Genomic DNA, 18246 nt, shown 5'->3' on the forward strand with positions numbered 1-18246 from the left:
CCTGCGGCAAGTGAAATTTTCTAGGACCGTGTTCCCTGCGTTGGCAGGTGGATTCTTATCAACTGTACCACCAGGGAATCCTGGGCATCTTGCCCTGACCCCCTGACGATGACACCTCCTCAGCCAAAGAATTAAGTGTGAAGAATTAAGTCCATCTGCTGCAGCAGTTCCTGGACTTTACTCAGATGAGGTTTCAACAGGAGGCTCTGCAAGGTGGATCTTCCTCTTGTGAAATTTTCCTCTGCATACCTGGAGAGAGTTGGTGAAATCTGGGCCTTGTTTGGTACGTGTGAATCAGCTACAGAAATGTTCTGCTGATGCAGTTGGCTTGCATTCAGGGTAGAAGCTATTCCTAGAGTTTCTATCATGGATGGTGATGCAACCTCACTGGCGTAGATTCTTGGGCTGTTGATGACCTTGGAGGTGTTCATAGGTGAAGCTGAGAATAGACTTTTCTATTGTCTAAAAGCTCTCTGAACTGTGGTATCAGATACATCTCTGTCACGCGAGTGTATGTTCCTCGATTCTTTGTCTCGTCACAACAAAGATTTGGAGTGATGGACATTAAAGCCCCTCGGCGTGTCACAGCTCTCAGGTCTTGGATAGACCTTGTTATATCTCTCAGGTCTCGAATGGACCATGTTATAGCTCTTAGACAAATCAGTGCTACAGCTCAGTGTTACAGCTCTATTTTATTTAGAAGACAGCAGGAAAATCCATCTTCGAGGTGTGAGGGCACGTCGATCTAAAGACACGAGGAGAAGAGCGCCCCAGCGCGCGTGGGGGAGAGAGAGCTGGCTCTGGCTCCTCTACTTATATGTTTATCTCTCCCTGGGCCTGTCCTATGTAAACTGGGCCAGCCAGGAGTGTTGTCTGTTTTACCTGAGGTCCTCACTCCGGTCCTCGGACCTTCTTTTGTTTCATTTTCGCGGGCTTTTCCCTTCCTTTTCAGTAACCACAGCCATTTTGGACTCCTTTTCCCTGTTCTACCTACCTAACATCTCCACGCAGCTTTTTTATTTCTTGAGTGAAATCAGAATTTCTGACTGATAGGACAGGTGTGAAGAGGGGAAGTGTGACTTCCATCAGTCCAAACGTCTGCAAATGTCCAAAAGGCCCAGACTTCCCCTCCAAAGGTCAAGCACATTTGCCTCTCAACACTGTGTCAGATACTGTCCTGCTAAAAGATGGAGCCTCTTGAATTGCTCCGAAAGCCTCCCTTCTGCCCCACTGTGGCCAGTGTCTATTTGGAAATGGCTTCAGGAGACAGTGGAGCGAGCTGGGGCTGCCTGGTACTCTTGCAGGAGGAGGAGACGCCCAGACCCCGTAGCCTCTGAGCACAGCTGTGGGCGTTGTTGGAGGGGAGGAGAGAGGGCAGAAGTCACCAGATCAGGCTTCTCAGAGGAAGTGGGACTTGAGGAATCCCTGCTCCCTGAGGGTCGGCCTGTCGTTCTCCCCTCCAAGCAGCAGCAGTGCTCACTGCCTCCTGCATTCATGGGCCCTTAGGGCCTCAGTGTCCAGCACAGGTTTACAGGCTCATCCTTTTGGGGCCAAACCGGTGTGTCTCAAGATGATTCATTTCCCTGAAAATCATCTGTGTTGGGTTGTGGTGAGATCATGCTTCACTCTGCCTCTTCTATCCAATTTTGTAACCCATGACTCTCAACTAGACACAAGTCTTGACTATATGCTGGGATAAGATGTTATGAGCCCAGGGGATCTTCACTTCCCATAAATTACCCCAGTGTCTGTCTACCCCCTTTCCCACACAAAAAGCATTTCAGAGGCACCCACGTCAGCAGATTTGAAGGGCATGGGGAAGGTCCACCTACTCATGAATAACCCTATTGCCCTTATTTCCAACATTACACAATATGAAAAATTTAGCTATTAAAATTCATAGGGACTTCCCCAGCAGTCCAGTGGTTAAGACTTTTGTTTCCAATGTGGTGGGTGTGGGTTCAGTGCTCAGTCGGGGAACTAAAACCCACATGCCACATAGTGGGGCCAAAAATCAAACAAACAAAAAACAGAAGGAAAACCCATAAAATTCACATCTAGGAGTTTCTTATTAAAACGTAAAAGTTCCCTATTCATAGAAAAATCACTAATTAATTCCTTAATGTGTTAAATGTCTTAATTCAATAAATTCATAAGGAATGGATTTATCAATTTGCTTTCCTATGCAGTTAGGTCAGAAGGAAAAGGCAGTTTTTATAAGGCATGATGATTTAAATAGAAATTTATATTTATTCATTCATTAATATTTGAGTGCCTACTGAGTACAAGGCTCAGGTGTTCAGAGATGGCAGGCAGGCAGGAAAAGAAACTGCATGTAAATGAAGCTATGCTCTGTGCTAGGGATTTCCACATGTTATCTCATTTAATCATCACACACACCTGAAAGGAAGGCTGTTTCCAAGATCAAAAGAGAAAATCAAGGCTCCAAAAGTACCCCCAAATCTGTTGAGCCTGTAAGTGATAAAGTCAGAATTCAGACCCTTATGTTCTGATTCCAAGATGCCCAACATCCTCTTCCCTGGGAACCAATGGTGCCAATAAATACCAGAAGGAAGGGTTGCCGAGAGGTAAGAGGACCCACACAATGGAAGATGAGAGAGTCAGGAACCCCCTCCATCCACTTCACTTTTTTAAAAAATATTTATTTATTCAGCTGCTATTGGGTTTTAGTGGCAGTTCAGGGGATCTTTGCTGGGGTACCCAGCCTTCTGTCTAGTTGTGGGTCAGGGGCTCAGTAGTAGAGGTGGGTGGTCTTAGTTGCCTCCAGGGCATGTGGGATCTTAGTTCCCAGGCCAGGTATGGAACCACCCTCCTCCCCTGAACTGGTCTCCGCTCGGGACCCTGGTCACCTGAAATGCCCCCATGGGGTCACGTGTGCCTGGACTCGTGGACTCCCTGGCCCCAGGGGCCCCAGGCGCTAGGGGTGCAGAGCGCAGAGGCTGGAGGACGAAGGGCTACTAGCCCTGGCCACTTGTCTGCTTTGAGACTCCAGTTCCCATCCCCGCACCTGGGGACGCCCGGTGGGTCCCGGTTCTAAACTGGGTCATCAGCCTGCCAACAACCTTGTCACTGGACTCACACTGCAGCCGGGACCACAAGCAGGGGGACCACCCTGAACAGATTCCCTTACAGGCCACCCTCACCCCCAGTAGCTGGGGACTCCCCCAAGAAGGGGCTAAACCCCAGTTCAGGTAAAGAACGGAAAATGGCACCTGGGAGCAGCAGGTAAGGCCTCTGGTCTGCAGAGGATGGCAGAATGGAGCCCACCACAGGGCAGAGGGAGGGCTGCGGCAGTAGCCTTGGGGCATTTTGCTCTCCATCCTCCCAAGCTCTTCTTTGGACTTTGGCAGTGTTTTCCTCCTGTGGGTTGGATGGATACCAACGTGAAAAATGAATTTTGCAAAGTAGTAAGGAAAAGACATGCAACAGAAAAGGGAATTTTAAAAAGACATGTCGAGATAATTTCCAGGAAAAAAAAAAGAAATACAAGTGGACAATAAAACCTGAAGAAAAAAAGGTCAGGCTCACTAGTAAAAGAAATGCTGGTTAAAACAGAATACCTTTTTCCTCCCTGCTTATCAGATGGAGAAAGTTTTGAAAGCATGGTCATAGCTGGAATTTTGAGATTGTGGGGAAACCTGCCTACTGCAGGCTGAGTGTACCCTAGCAGTCTTTCTGGAGGCAGTTAATATTTTGCAGAAGAGTTCCCCTTTTACCAGCACTTTGACCTAGCAATTTTGCTTTTAGGGATTTATCCCAAGATTGTGGGAAGTTTTAGCTACAAGGATATTGCTTTTAATGATATGAATAGCAGTAAAATATTTACTGGGAAGATTATTCACTCTTATGGCACATCCATAATACTGAATGTAAAAGGCATTGTAAATCTTGTAAAAGTCAGTGAGGCATAATATTTGCAGTAGACTGGTAAATGTGAAAAGCAGTTTACAAAGCAGTATGTAGAAAATTCTTCGAAGTTTTAAGAGGAAATATATATTTGCAGATGGAGAAGGAAATGGCAACCCACTCCAGTATTCTTGACTGGAAAATCCCATGGACAGAGGAGCCTGGGGTCTACAGTCCATGGGGTTGCAAAGAGTTGGACACAAGTCAGCAACTGAGCACACACAGCACATAGATGTACAGAAAAAAGGCTGGAAGGGGTGGACACAACCGTGTTGATAATAATTCTCTCCAGTGCAAATTCTTTTCCACTTTTTACTTGTTTGCCTTCTCCAGATTTTTATTACCAGCTTGTATAACTTTCGCAATAAAGAAGTAAAAAAAAAAAAAGAAAGAAAAAATTAAAGCTATTTTTAAAAGAAAAGAGAAGCATCTGGGTCTAATTTTTCACAATCCCCCAGAGTAGGGAGTAGGAGAAGGCCCCAAAAAAGAAGCAACAAGTTCAGGAGCACTTTTCAAAGGAAGAATTAGGAGTTGAACCCTGGCCATTTCCACAGATTGGAGACTCTGTGAATATGGGTGGACAAGTTTATAGATAGGCAAATCCAAAGATTACAATTTCTTAAAAAAAATTGCAGACCACAGATTTTTTCCATTTCTTTTTGAGATATGAATAGACAAGCTGTAAGCCTCTGTAGCTCTTGTGTGGGAGGAAGCTCAGGGGATGGTACAAGTGTTGGACTGGAGCCATGGAGCAGAGAGATGAAGGACACAGGTCACCCTTCTGGCCCTTGTTCAGAGCCTGCCTTGTCACTTAACCAACAGTGCAAACTGAGGCAACTTGCCAAAACTCTCTGAGCCTTGATAATAATGGTGTTCACTCCATTAAGTGAATTAATACAGCAGAATGTTGAGAGGCATGCATTTAAACATTTAATTGTGTGTACAACCTCAGATAGGCAGATGATACCACTCTAATGGCAGAAAGCTAACAGAAACTAAAGAACCTCTTGATGAGAGTGAAAGAAGAGAGTGAAAAAGCTGGCTTAAAACTCAACATTTTTATTCGGTATGGAGTATCTTAGTTCCCTGAGCAGGGATCGAACCAGTGCACCCTGCAATGGAAGTGGGGTCCAGGGAATTCCCAGTGACACATACATTTTAAACCCCATGAGACATTATTATTTTACACAGTTGATCTTCATTCAGATTTACCTACACAGCCTCCCCTTCCATTTCCTTTATTCTGCATCTAGGATGGTTGGTCCTGTGCTCTGAGGAACTCCCTTTAGTATTTCCATCTCGTGGATTCTCTGAAGACACAGTCTCGCCACTTCTGTGAAAACCTTTATCCTCTCCAAGCAGTACAGGATTCTAGGTTGACTTATTTTTTTCAACCCTCTGAAAATGTCATGTGATTATCTTCTTTGTTTTCCTGTTTATTGGTGAGAGTCCAGCTGTTAACCTTATTGTTGCTCCTTTGGAGATAACACTTTAATACTCCAGCTGCTTGTAAGCGTTTCTCTTTGTCTTGGATTTTCCATGGTCTGATTTTGATGTGCCCCAGGATGGTTTTCTTTGTAAACTATACTTTCTGGGCTTGATAGCTTTCATCAGCTTCATATAATTCTTGACAATTATCTTTTCAAATATTTCTTCCAGACGCCCTTTGTCTCCTCTTTTGAAATTCCAATTATACGGATGTTAGATCTTTCTAACATGGAGAACATACTGCTACTGCTAAGTCGCTTCAGTCGTGTCCGACTCTGTGCGACCCCGTAGATGGCAGCCCACCAGGCTCCTCCATCCCTGGGATTCTCCAGGCAAGAACACTGGAGTGGGTTGCCATTTCCTTCTCCAATGCATAACCCTGTCCTAATTTCTAGAGTTTAGCTCTTTAAGAAACCCTATCTGAAAGTCTGGGGCTGTTTAACAGGACTGTTCTTCCTTGGCAGGCTCTGAACCCCAGTGTCTGTGCCCTTAGTCCTGGGAGGATGCCTGAAGTTTTACTTAACTTCCCAGCCTGTTGGCCACTGCCTTGTAATTGGCAAGTGGCTTAAGAGGAAAAGCAGACACAAGTGTCAGGTTCACCTCACTATGCTTTTCATCTCTTGGATTCTTGGCTTCTTGAGTCCTTGCTGCCTCGATAGCTCTCTAGTGACTTCAAATACATGCTTTTTGCATTTTATCTACCTTTTCCAGTTGTCCTTGGCAGGAAACTTTATCTGTTACAAGCTAGTCTGCTGTAGCCAGAAACACAGGGTACTGTGTGGAAATGACAAAGATGTCTTCTGCCCCTGGGACTTGAGCAGGCAGTAGAGTCTGACATGACAATGTGGTAAAGCACAAGCAGGATCCTATTTTAAAGGGAATCTGAGAAGACACTGATTCTGATTAGGAACGTCTGGGAAGGATGTTGAAGAACAGGAAGGATTGTGACATCCACTTTTTAGAGGGAAGGGTGGGAATGGATGGAGCACATTGATTGAGGTGGAAAAACTTAAGCCAGTCTAGGCTGGTATGATCAGATGGGTGACACGTGAAGGGCTGGAGTGAGGGCAAGGAGAGAAGCATCATTGGAATACTGAAGTCAGGAATGTTGGTATGATCATGGCATCCGGTCCCATCACTTAATGGCAAATAGATGGGAAAACAGTGGAAACAGTGGCTAACTTCATTTTTTTGGCTCCAAAATCACTGCAGATGGTGATTGCAGCCATGGAATTAAAAGATGCTTACTCATTGGAAGGAAAGTTATGACCAACCTAGACAGCATATTAAAAAGCAGAGATATTACTTTGCCAACAAAGGTCCATCTAGTCAAGGCTATGGTTTTCCAGTAGTCATGTATGGATGTGAGAGTTGGACTATAAAGAAAGCTGAGTGCAGAAGAATCGATGCTTTTGAACTCTGATGTTGGAGAAGACTCTTGAGAGTTCCTTGGGACAGCAAGGAGATCCAACCAGTCCATCCTAAAGGAGATCAGTCCTGGGTGTTCATTGGAAGGACTGATGTTGAAGCTGAAACTCCAGTACTTTGGCCACCTGATGCGAAGAGCTGACTCATTTGCAAAGACCCTGATGCTGGGAAAGATTGAGGGCAGGAGGAGAAGGGGATGACAGAGGATGAGATGGTTGGATGGCCTCACCGACTCAATGGAGATGAGTTTGTCCAGGAGTTGGTGATGGACAAGGAGGCCTAGCATGCTGCAGTTCACGGGGTCGCAAAGAGTCAGACACGACTGAGTGACTGAACTGACTGGCTGAAAGGCATCTGTGTCCCAGGCGGAATTGGACAGCTTTTATATGTGATCATGGATTGTTGATGTTTTGGTACTTGGGGTTGATTACTTCTGGTTTTGCCTGCATGAACTGAGCAACTCTGGTGAAGTCTAATAAGAAAAGTCCTCTCTCTCTGGTTCCTGATTTTCTCCCTTGTAGAATAAGAATCCCCATCTTTTCACCCAACGCCTCAAGGTTCTAGTGAGGCATAGATGAAGTCGTGGATGGCAGCATGCTGGGATGGGAATGAAGTGTGGATGGGGAGATGAGGCATCCTCTCAGAGCCTCATACTAGCCTGTCAGCCTGTGGTTGCAAGTGGCCATTACAGGAACCCCACAACTTTCTAGCCTTATCTGTGAGTCACAGAATGAGGACGTTGGACCTCCAGTGAACCAGAGGGCCTCCCAAGTCCTTGGTCCTGACTGTCTGCCAAGCCCTGACATCTCCACCCTAGCACACACGACAGGACCAGGCCATCCCAACAAACATGGAACTACCTCTCTCCAAGTTATATCATCCCCCCTGGGCTGCTCTTGGGAAGTTATCTGGTCTTCCCTTGATGGTGATGTGCCATGAACTGAGAAATATGATTGGCCCTAACCTGATTAATGGCTTTCCAAGTGGTGCAGTAGTAAAGAATCTCCTGCAATGCAGGAGACAAGAGATCCGGATTTGATCCCTGGGCCAAGACGGTTTCTTGGAGGAGGAAATGGCAACCTGTTCCAGTATTCTTGTCTGGGAAATTCCATGATGGAGGAACCTGGCAGGCTACAGTCCATGGGGTCACAGAGTCGGATACAACTGAGCATGCACACAACCTGTTCAACTGATAATGTATGATGCTCCCCTGTAGCTTTTACCTGCTGGTCCTGGTTTCCTTTGGGAACCCTATCTTTCAACTCTGCTTCCTCTTCCATGAAAGAAAGTACCTGTGGTTCCTTTAAAACTGTCTTCCTATCTCTCTGAATTAAGGATCAAGGTACATGAGCTAAGACTTTATTTTCTGCTCTAGGACCTCATTTTGGAATTAGAAGTAGACTCCACCTGGGTATGGTGACCACAATCTTAAAAATACAAAAATTAAAAATGTTTATTCAGCACATGCTCCTCTAAGGCTTATTATGTGCCATTCAGTCAATCCTCATAACAATTCTAGAAGCTAGATACAATTATTATTCCCATTTTATAGATAAGGAACATTGATAAGCACAGAGAGGGTAAGCGTTTTGCCCAATGTCACACAGCTAGTTGGGATCAGAAAGATGATCAGCTAAACTGCTTGGCTCCAGAATCCGCGCTCCCCTCAACTCTGCTGTCCTATCCTCCCTTGCCGCCTGATGACGGGCCACTCAACCTTTCTTTCTCCTGTTCACCACAAAGGCCTTTATGTCTGCCCTCGGTGTACAGAACAGGCTGCACTCAGTCCCCAGCAACCCTCAGGGATGAAAACTTAAAAATGGACGGAATTGTTGTCTAGGCCTCCTTGGCTTCCCCAAGGGCAGGAGAGGTGCCTCAGGACTGCTGCCTGGGGCTACACTTCAGTTAGAACTGAAGTTCAGTTAGAACTTCAGTTACACTGTGTTAGAACTGTTTAAGGAGTTTTGCCTCCTATCTCCTCATTCAGTGACCTCAACCACCTTGAGATCCAGAATATAAAACATGATGAGATCTGGGGGTTGTGTGGGCAGCATATCGGGGTGTCTGAATGCCTGGAGCCATAGGAGGGTTCAGATATGTGCAGAGGGTACAGCATCCCGTGAACAAGTAGAGGCGGAGACTCGATGTCTTGTTGTGTTATCTCAGCACCCGGAAGAGGCTGTTTCCATTCAGGGCAGCTAACATCCAGAGGGAGAAGGCTGCCTTACCTGGGAGTCCCCCTGAGCCCTCTTCACAGACACTCTCACGTCTTCATTTTTCCAGCCACTCAGTCCCTGGGAGCAAATCACCTTTTCATTCCATAGACACGTCCTTGAACCTATCATGCTTACTCTGGAGGAGCCAAAGAAGGAGGAGATACAAGTCCTGCCCTTAAGCAGTTTGTAGGCTCTTTGGGCATATGAAGGTGTCTGGGGATAGGGGTGAGGAGAAGGTCTAGATAACAAGCCCTGTTGGAAGGAAGATCCTGGGGGGCTGCTTCAGTAGGAGTGCTGTCCCCAAGAAGGCGAGCTCTGAGCTGGGCCCCAGAGAGCGAGATGCACAGAGATGAGAAGGGGGAAGAGGGCTGAAGACCCCATGCCTCCCTTCAGCCTGCTTGCCTCCCTCTTCACCCTCCCCGTGCCCAGGAGGCAGATCTGCAGAGACTCCGCCAAGAGACAAGCTTGTCTTCAGCAGCTTGGGTTTGCCCACTGGGGAGCATCAGAAGGAGGTTAGAAGCCCGAGGACACTGAAGTCAAGAACTTGTTCCCCTTGCCCCTGTTGCTGTGATTTGGCTCTGAGACCCTTCACTGAAGCCTCAGCTCCAACAGCCACCTTCTGGGTTTAGCTATTCTCTCCACCTCCCCCAAGACTGGCAGTGATAACAGCCACCCCTTCTGGCCAGCTTGGTTATTACATGGTCCTTTGTTTGAACTCTGTCCACATCTCTGTCTAGGGTCTTTTTTTCTCTTTTGTCAATTTTCATTGGAGTATAATTGATTTACAATGTTGTGTTAGTTTCAGGGGTACAGCGAAGTGAATCAGTTATACATAAATATACGTCCAATTTTTTTAGATTCTATTCCCATATAAATCATTACAGAGTATTGAATAGAGTTCCCTGTGCTATACAAAAGTCCTTATTAGTTATCTGTTATATATATAATATCTATACATATATATGTATGTGTATAATATGTCAATCCCAATCTCCCAATTTATCCCTACTCTTCCCTCCCCCTTGGTAACCATTCATTTGTTTTCTATATCTGTGACTATATTTCTGTTTTGTAAGTAGGTTTATTTGTACCACTTTTTAAAGATTCTACATATAACCGATAATATATGTCTAATAATAATATTTGTCTTTCTCTGTCAGATTTACTTCACTCAGTATGATCATCTCTAGCTCCATCCATGTTGCCACAAATGGCATTATTTCATTCTTTTTTATGGCTAATATGCCATTGTGATATCACCTCTTTTTTTTATCAATTCCTGTAAATATTCTTTTTAAAAACTCACCTCAAATGAAGTCTGAGTGTGCTCTGTTTCCTGCCAGAAGCTGTGCTGATAAAAAGCATTTCAGAGATCTCGGAGGGTGGAGGGCAAAGAGGTAGGACTTCCTAGACCTGCCTGGCTGAAGCGCAATGGGAGGAGAGAAGCTGGAATCTAGAATGAGCTTTCAATCCTAAGCAAAGGAGAATGAAATCACTGGCCGTTTCCTAGACGTCTGTAACCCGAACCTCTCCCCTCTTCCAGGAAACTCCTGCCCGTCGGTCCTGAGCGCCACGTGCCCGCCTGCATTTGGTCCCCCAGCCCCAGGACAGGGATGGAGCGGCGCGGCAGCTCCTGCCTTTGCCGCTGTCTGACCCTGCTCACCCTCCTGCCCGCACTAAGCCTGGCGCAGTACGAGAGCTGGCCCCACTACCCCGAGTACTTCCAGGAGCCTGCCCCCGAGTACCACCGGCCTCAGGTGCCCTCCGATGTGGTCAAGATCCAGCTGCGCCTGGCGGGCCAGAAGCGGAAGCACAGCGAGGGCCGGGTGGAGGTGTACTACGACGGCCAGTGGGGCACCGTGTGCGATGACGACTTCACCATCCACGCCGCACACGTCGTCTGCCGGGAGCTGGGCTACGTGGAGGCCAAGTCCTGGACCGCCAGTTCCTCCTATGGCAAAGGGGAAGGTAAACCGCTCTGCGCTGGGGAACTGAGTTCTGGGGTCCACAGGAGAGAGGGGCAACAGGCTTCCGGGGGGGTCGCCTCGTAAACGAAGCTGCGGTTACCGTCAAGTAGGAATCCCTGATAATACTCCATCTGGGCAGCCTGCGTGTCTATGCTGGAAGGCGGGAATGCAGGGGCGTGGGGGAGGGGGACAGTGACCCTCCCCCAAGTCCTGCTTTGCCCACCACTTTCCTGGTTTGGGTCTTCCCTGGTGGCTCAAATGGTAAAGAATCTGCCTGAGAAGCAGGAGACCCAGATTCCATTCCTGGATCGGAAGGTCCCCTGGAGAAGGAAATGGCAACCCACTCCAGTATTCTCACCTGGGAAATTCCATGGACAGAGAAGCCTGGTGGACCATAGTCCATGGGGTGGCAAACGGAGGGACATGACTGAGTGACTTTCAGTTTTACTTTCCTGGTTCAAGGACACAAAAGTTTGGCAGCCTGGTCCTGAGTCAACTAGGTTGGGAAGTGACCCTAGGTAGTGACCAAGGTCTGTCTGTGGTCATCTCTCAAGCCTTGTGCACTGCCTGGGGTTGCATCAGCCAGGCGGACACGGTGCCTTTCTCCTAACCATCCCCTCAAAAGAGCCTGTTGCTCTTTGTCACAAGGGCTGCCCATAGGCCAGCATCCCTGACTCTACCACCCTCCTGAAGGGGCAGAGTATTAGCATGAAGGGCTTTTAGTATTAGCATGCTGGGCTTGGCCAGGATAAGAACAGAGTTGCTTTCTGTTTTCCATTTTGTGGGGTTTTTTTCTTAATATTTATTTATTTATTTGCCTGTGCCAGGTCTTGGTTGCGGCATGCAGGATCTTTAGTTGACAGCATTCAAACTCTTAGTTGTAGCTTGTGGGGTTTAGTTCCCTGACCAGCAGTTGAACTCAGTCCCCCTGCACTGAGAGCCAGAAGGCTTACTTAGCCACTAGACCACCAGGGAAGTGTCAAGTTTTTCACTTTGATTGGCTTATTTCCACTTATGATAAGCTCAGTAAATACACTGAAAAAAAATGGGGGGAGGTAATTTTGAGGGAGGGCAGGTGGTGGAGCCCAGAACCTGGGGCTCCATCCTGTATTGACTGAACTAACTCTAGGCTTTACAGGAAGATGCTTATCCTCCTTGGATAACTAGGAAGTTGGGCTAAGAACTCTTGAAACTGTCATAGTCTGTGGTCCTAAGTGGGAAAGTAGATAAGGACCAAAGGCATTATTTAAAAATAAAATCTCAGGATTTCCCTGGTAGTCCAGTGGTTAAGAATCCACCATGCAATGCAAGGGAAGCAGGTTTGATCCCTGGTTGGGGAACTAAGATCCTACATTCCACTGAGCAACAAAGCCGATGCCCTATACCTACTGAGCCCACACATCACAATGAAAGATCTCACACAATGCAATGAAGATTCTGAATGCCTCAACTAAGACCCAATGCAACCAAGTAAATAAATAAGTATTAAAGATAAAATCAAATCTCCAGGGACTTCCCTGGTGATGCAGTGGTTAGGACTCTATGCTCCCAATGCAGGAGGCATGGGTTCCATGTCTGGTCAAGGAACTGATATCCTGCATGCTACATGGTGCAGCCAAAAAATAAATAAAATCTCCAGGTAGAGGACCCCTCCTAGCTGGAGGTTAGTAAAGCAAAGCACCTTGTCCACTTGGCTGAGTGGCTGCCCAGGTGTTAGCATGGCTGCTGGACTCAAGCAGAGGTCCCCAAACTCTTGTTGGGTAAATTGGTAAAAAGTGAAAGTCGATCAGTCATATACGACTGTTTGCGACCCTGTGGACCGTGGCCCACCAGGCTCCGCTGTCCATGGAATTCTCCAGGCAAGAATACTGGAATGGGTTGCCATTTCCTACTCCAGGGGATCTTCCAGACCCAGGGATCAAACCTGGGTCTCCTGCTTTGCAGGAAGATTCTTTATCTTCTGAGCCACCAGCCACACTGATGGCATTAGACTCTTCCAGGGAGCTAACTCCCCATATTCTGGGTTAAAGTCTAGATGGAGTCTTGGACTCTGTGACTTTTGAATGTGCTTGTACATGTAGCCAGGTTTGGGAGTCCCTGAAATTGATCACTGTTCTAGTCCCTCCTAACCCTGGCCTTCAGTTATTCTAGAAATTCTAGGAGAGAGGAAATCTCATCTCATACATGTCTCACTTCTGTGTCATTAAATATGACCTTTTGGGATAACTGGATCAAGAGGCTGCAGTAGTGTAAACTGTTCTCTAAAGCTGATTCTGCATTCCTTACTGTGTTTCAAGAAAAAGCAGCAAAGATGTATTTGCACCTTTTTGGCGTTGCTGTTTAGTTGCTAAGTCATGTCTGACTCTTTTTCGACCCCATGGACTGTCATGCTAGGCTTTTAAAACTCATTTCCTGTATTCTTTACAAAAACTCTGGATAACTTCTCCATCCTTTCACATCTCTCTTTTTTTTCTGCTTGCTGAGGGATCTAGAGATAACATCAGATTTATGTTTTCTATTCCAGGCTCTCTAAGCCTGATTATTTTATAACACATATTTTTCAATGACTTTGGGGTTCTTCTAGTGACATCTTTATTTTCTTTCTACCTAAACTTAAAATTTACCTGCCATCAGGTAAGATGGGCATAATTTTTTTCCCCCATCCCCCACTCACCTGCTCAGGAGCAGGTATGGGGTAGCTAGAGAAGTGAGTTAGCATGGCTCAGACTTTGCCATCTAAGGATGATGAATGGAGAAGTTCATAGGAGTAGAGGGAATTTTCAAGGGAATGATTAAAATCAAGGTCCATGGAGTCCAAGTTGAGTAGTAACAAGGTACTCCAGGAAGCCATTGAAGGACTGGGGAAAGCTGGTAGGATCAACAGATTGCGAGCTGAGATTGCAGTAGTAGAAGGAATGTGCTAGAAAGGTGGGCTCATGGACACAGATACACACTAGAAGTCTTGAAATGGAGATTGGCGAAGAGGTGAGATAGTTTGTAATTCAAGGTCTAAGCTATGACCATGGGATACTAGCTGATGTAGGATGAGGAGAGTCATTGGAGAGAGAAGGTGTCAAACTAAGAGTACTGAAGGGTCCTCTCTGGGGATATTGAGACCATCAAGACTTAGGAAAGAATAGGTATCAAAGAGAGGAAGGGAGAAAGAGATGCTAAAAATTTTTTTTAACTGTCCTGTCTCTAGGACTTTAAGCATTATCCTGTCTATGTAAAGTGGTAGTTGGTTTATCCCAAGAGACCCTTTAGGTATAAAATATATTTGAATCTCATCAGCATCAGTTTAGGATTTTTAACATTGGGTGCATGGTGAACATTCAGTCAATATTAATTAATCATGATTCAGTTTGATTTGGAAGTCAGCTTTGCTCACCATTATACCACCAATGCTGATTCAGTTTGATTTTGAAAAATATTAAAAACAGTTGGCAAGGGACTTCCGTGGCAGTCCAGTGGTTGGGGCTTTGTGCTTCCAATGCAGGGGGTACAGATTTGATCTCTAGTTGGGGAACTAAGATCCCACATGCTGTGCAATGTGGCCAAAACAAAGCAGAAAATAGTTGGCAAGGAGTACTTGACATAGTGACCCGTGCCCTGGGATGCGGTCTGATGGCATTTAGACAGCTCTTTGGATGAATCAGAAACACTGTAGGTGAACTTCTCAAGTTCAGGCTGTAGTAATGAAGCCAGGGAGAGCACCAGAGATATTCCAGGTTTCCAGCCCAGCCTGTCAATAGATCTTTTCTTCCAAAGCATCTCTGAGCTTAGAGACTTCATGGGCCTTTAGAGAGTTCTGGAGGGGACAGCTGCCCCATTTCTCACTCTCTGGATGGAATCACAGCCTCCTGAACCTCAGATGTTTGCTCTCCTTTGCGTGTCTTCAGATCTGAGGTTTAATGTAATCCCCCCTCACTGCATCATTCTTCAGATCAGAGTGATGAAGCCAGCAGATGACTGCAATGCGGCCCTGAAGCGCCTAGCTTGAAGCATCTCCATTGCCCCGACAGCCAGGGGAATGCTGGACTTCAAACAGAATTATATTTATGATCTCTTCTCTCCAAATGATCTGCTAACTTGTTGGTATATCTCTTCTCCTTTCATCAGGAGAAGCATCTTCTTAGGGTAAATGAGTGGAAGGAGTAAATTGAAATTTTGCTTCTGATTATCTGGCATTTTAAAAAATTAATTAATTAGACCACATTGGGTCTTAGTTGCAACACACAGAATCTTCGTTGCATCATGAGGGGTCTTTTGTTGCGGCACACAGACTCTCTAGTTTTGGTATGTGGGCTCATTAGTTGTGACCCATGGGCTCAGTTGCCCTGTAGTGTGTGAGATCTTAGTTCTCCTATCAGGGATCGAACCCACATCCCCTGCATTGCAGGCAGATTCTTAACCCCTGGAGCACCAGGGAAGTCCACGACTGGCATTTTACGTCCACAGTTTGGGCCCCATCTGTGTCCGTATGGCACTTTCCTAGCAGCTCTCAGATGGCATGTACTGAACTGTTCCCAAACCACCGGGCATTCCAGCAGCAAAACTGGAGTTGGTTGCTTTGGAATCAGAACAATTTAGTTGTTAGGCATTGAGCACACACCAGGGAAAAAAATGTCATGAAATTAGGCCAAATTAGTTTACCTGGCATGGTGATGTCATCTTGGGCCACGTAGAAATGAACATTCCCACTGTCTAAGAAGGTAACTGGTGGGATTGTGTAGAAGGTAGACTTACTGGGGATGAGTCAACGCTTCTTAAGAAAGCAGCTCTTTGGGGTAATAGTTAGCATTAATGCTCCAGGGTGCTAATTTCAAATGAAAGTGAAAGTCACTCAGTTGCGTCAACTCTTTGCAACCCCATGGACTGTAGTCCGCCAGGCTCGTCTGTCCATGGGATTCTCCAGGTAAGAATACTGAAGTGGGTTGCCATTTCCTTCTCCAGGAGATCTTCTGGACCCAGGGATCGAACCTGGGTCTCCTGCACTGCAGGCGGATTCTTTACCTTCTGAGCCAACAGGGTGCTAATTTCAAATGCTCCTTATCAAAAAATGAAACACGCCCTGGGGCATCTGTTTTGCAGCTCCTACTGGTACTTTTAGCTAAATGTTGTCCTATTTTCCATCCCCTTAGTCAGGGTGGTTTCTCTCTCTGTTTCTTTTCACCGTCTCTGTCCACTCAGCAGCTTTTCAGAAGACTGTTCCATAGAAGAGGCCCCGCTTCAAATGTGGAGGGTCTTTTCCGTTGCTAGTACTTAGCAAGACAAACAGTGGTTTGTTGTTGAAACAGCAATCGATTAGGGAGCATGTGTTTCAGTGGAGCTTGATGGCTTGGAAACGAAGCCAAATTGAGAAAGTAGTTGGAAAACCTCAGCCCAGATGTTTTCAATAAGCCTTTTGTTTCCCCTCAATGCATCTGAGGTTCTCTCGTTTGAGCCCTGAGCTGCCATCTGTCATAGCAGACGCATTTCATCTGGGGCCTCAAAGTCCAGAGGCTGACCCGAGGTTCCCTCTGACCTTGAAGAACCTCAGATTTTCCTTGGTTTTCTCATCTTTACAATGGGAGTGTTTTTATCTGCTTTTTCATTGCAGCATGGAAGCAGCAGAATTCATTTTTTTCTGACTTACTGGGAGGAGGAAGGAGAAAGGGAAGGTGTATACATACTAGGCGCATTCATAATTAATTGAATCTCCATGGCGACCTGTTTGTTAGTATCATTGTTTTCACTTGAGGAATGGGCTTGGTGAAGTAGTTGACCTAGTCACATGGTAACCATGCCTGAGGCAGAGGGCATTTGTTTTTTTGTTTTGTTTTTGTGGCTGTACCACATCATGCGGGGTGTTTATTTCCTGACCAGGAATGGAACCCATGCCCTCTTCCCTGGAAGTGCGGAGTCAACCTTTGGACTACCAGGGAAGTCCTGATGCAGAGAGAATTGGAACCTAGGTTTTCTGACTCCACTCTACTGTAGAGTCCTTCTGGAGTCATGAGAAAAAGGAGAATTTTGATTCTGTTTTTTTTCATTGTGTAGTGATGCTTATAAAAATCACTACTTGAAACCACTCTAGCACTTAAAATTTTTTTTATTTTAATGGTGGTAAAGTACATATAACATAAAAGGTGCCATCTTAACCGTTTTTTAAGGTACAGTTCAGTACTGTTAAGTACATTCATGGCCTTGTGGACCCACTTTTCATCTTGCAGGATTAAAACTCTATACCCATTAGATAACCACTCCTCAATACCCCCTAACCCAACCCGTGGTAAACACCATTCTACTCTCTGTCTCTGTGATTTTGACAACTCTCAGTACCTTATATCAGAGAAGGCAATGGCACCCCACTCCAGTACTCTTGCCTGGAAAATCCCATGGATGGAGGAGCCTGGAAGGCTGCAGTCCATGGGGTTGCAGAGGGTCAGACACGACTGAATGACTTCACTTTAACTTTCACTTTTCACTTTCATGCATTGGAGAAGGAAATGGCAACCCACTCCAGTGTTCTTGCCTGGAGAATCCCAGGGATGGGGCAGCCTCGTGGGCTGCCATCTATGGGGGCCACACAGAGTTGGACACGACTGAAGCGACTTAGCAACAGCAGTACCTTATATATATGGAATCATACAGTATTTGCCTTTTCCCAACTGATTTATTTCACCTAATATAAGGAATTCAAGGTTCATCCATGTTGTCGCAAGTGACAGAATGCCTTTCCTTTTTAAGGCTGAGTAATATTCCAGTGTACAGTTTGTCAGCGGACACTTAGGTTGCTTCTACGTTTGGGCTATTGTGAAAGATGTTGTGATGTACATGGGTGTGCAAATATCTCTTTGCTGCCTTGCTTTCAATTCTTTTGAATATATATATTCCCTGAAGTGGGAATTGCTAGATATATAGTAATTCTATTTTTAATTTGAGGAACCACCCTGTGTTCCTATAAGGGCTGCATCAGTCTGATAGGGATAAGGTAAGATAATCAAATAGTTTTAAAATCCCACTAAGAGCTCATAGATAGAAAGGGAACTTTGGAAGACCCCTGTAAGTTAATGATCACTCAAGAAAGCAGATTTGCTTAGCAACAAAACTGTGCAATAGAAGCATGAGCCAGCCCTCAAGACAATAAAACAATGGCAGAAAAATGAAACCTGCATCCTGCCATTGGGGTCAATAAGTTAATGATCCCTAGGTCATGCTCCTCTGTGCACACTAAAAAC

The 18246-nt window shown here is 45.8% G+C and overlaps 1 protein-coding gene across 1 annotated transcript in view; it reads left to right on the top strand.

Annotated features, from left to right (window-relative positions):
* The window catches only part of LOXL2 (lysyl oxidase like 2), a 113071-nt gene that overhangs the window by 21307 nt on the left and 73518 nt on the right, over window positions 1-18246 (top strand). The window contains exon 2 of the mRNA XM_042243127.2: window positions 10603-11027. Coding sequence (XP_042099061.1) covers window positions 10673-11027 — 355 coding nt within the window. The 5' untranslated portion in view covers window positions 10603-10672. The remainder of the gene's footprint in view (window positions 1-10602; window positions 11028-18246) is intronic.

The sequence above is a fragment of the Ovis aries genome, chromosome 2 (assembly GCF_016772045.2).
Source record: "Ovis aries strain OAR_USU_Benz2616 breed Rambouillet chromosome 2, ARS-UI_Ramb_v3.0, whole genome shotgun sequence".
In the NCBI taxonomy this organism is placed as follows: Eukaryota; Metazoa; Chordata; class Mammalia; order Artiodactyla; family Bovidae; genus Ovis; species Ovis aries.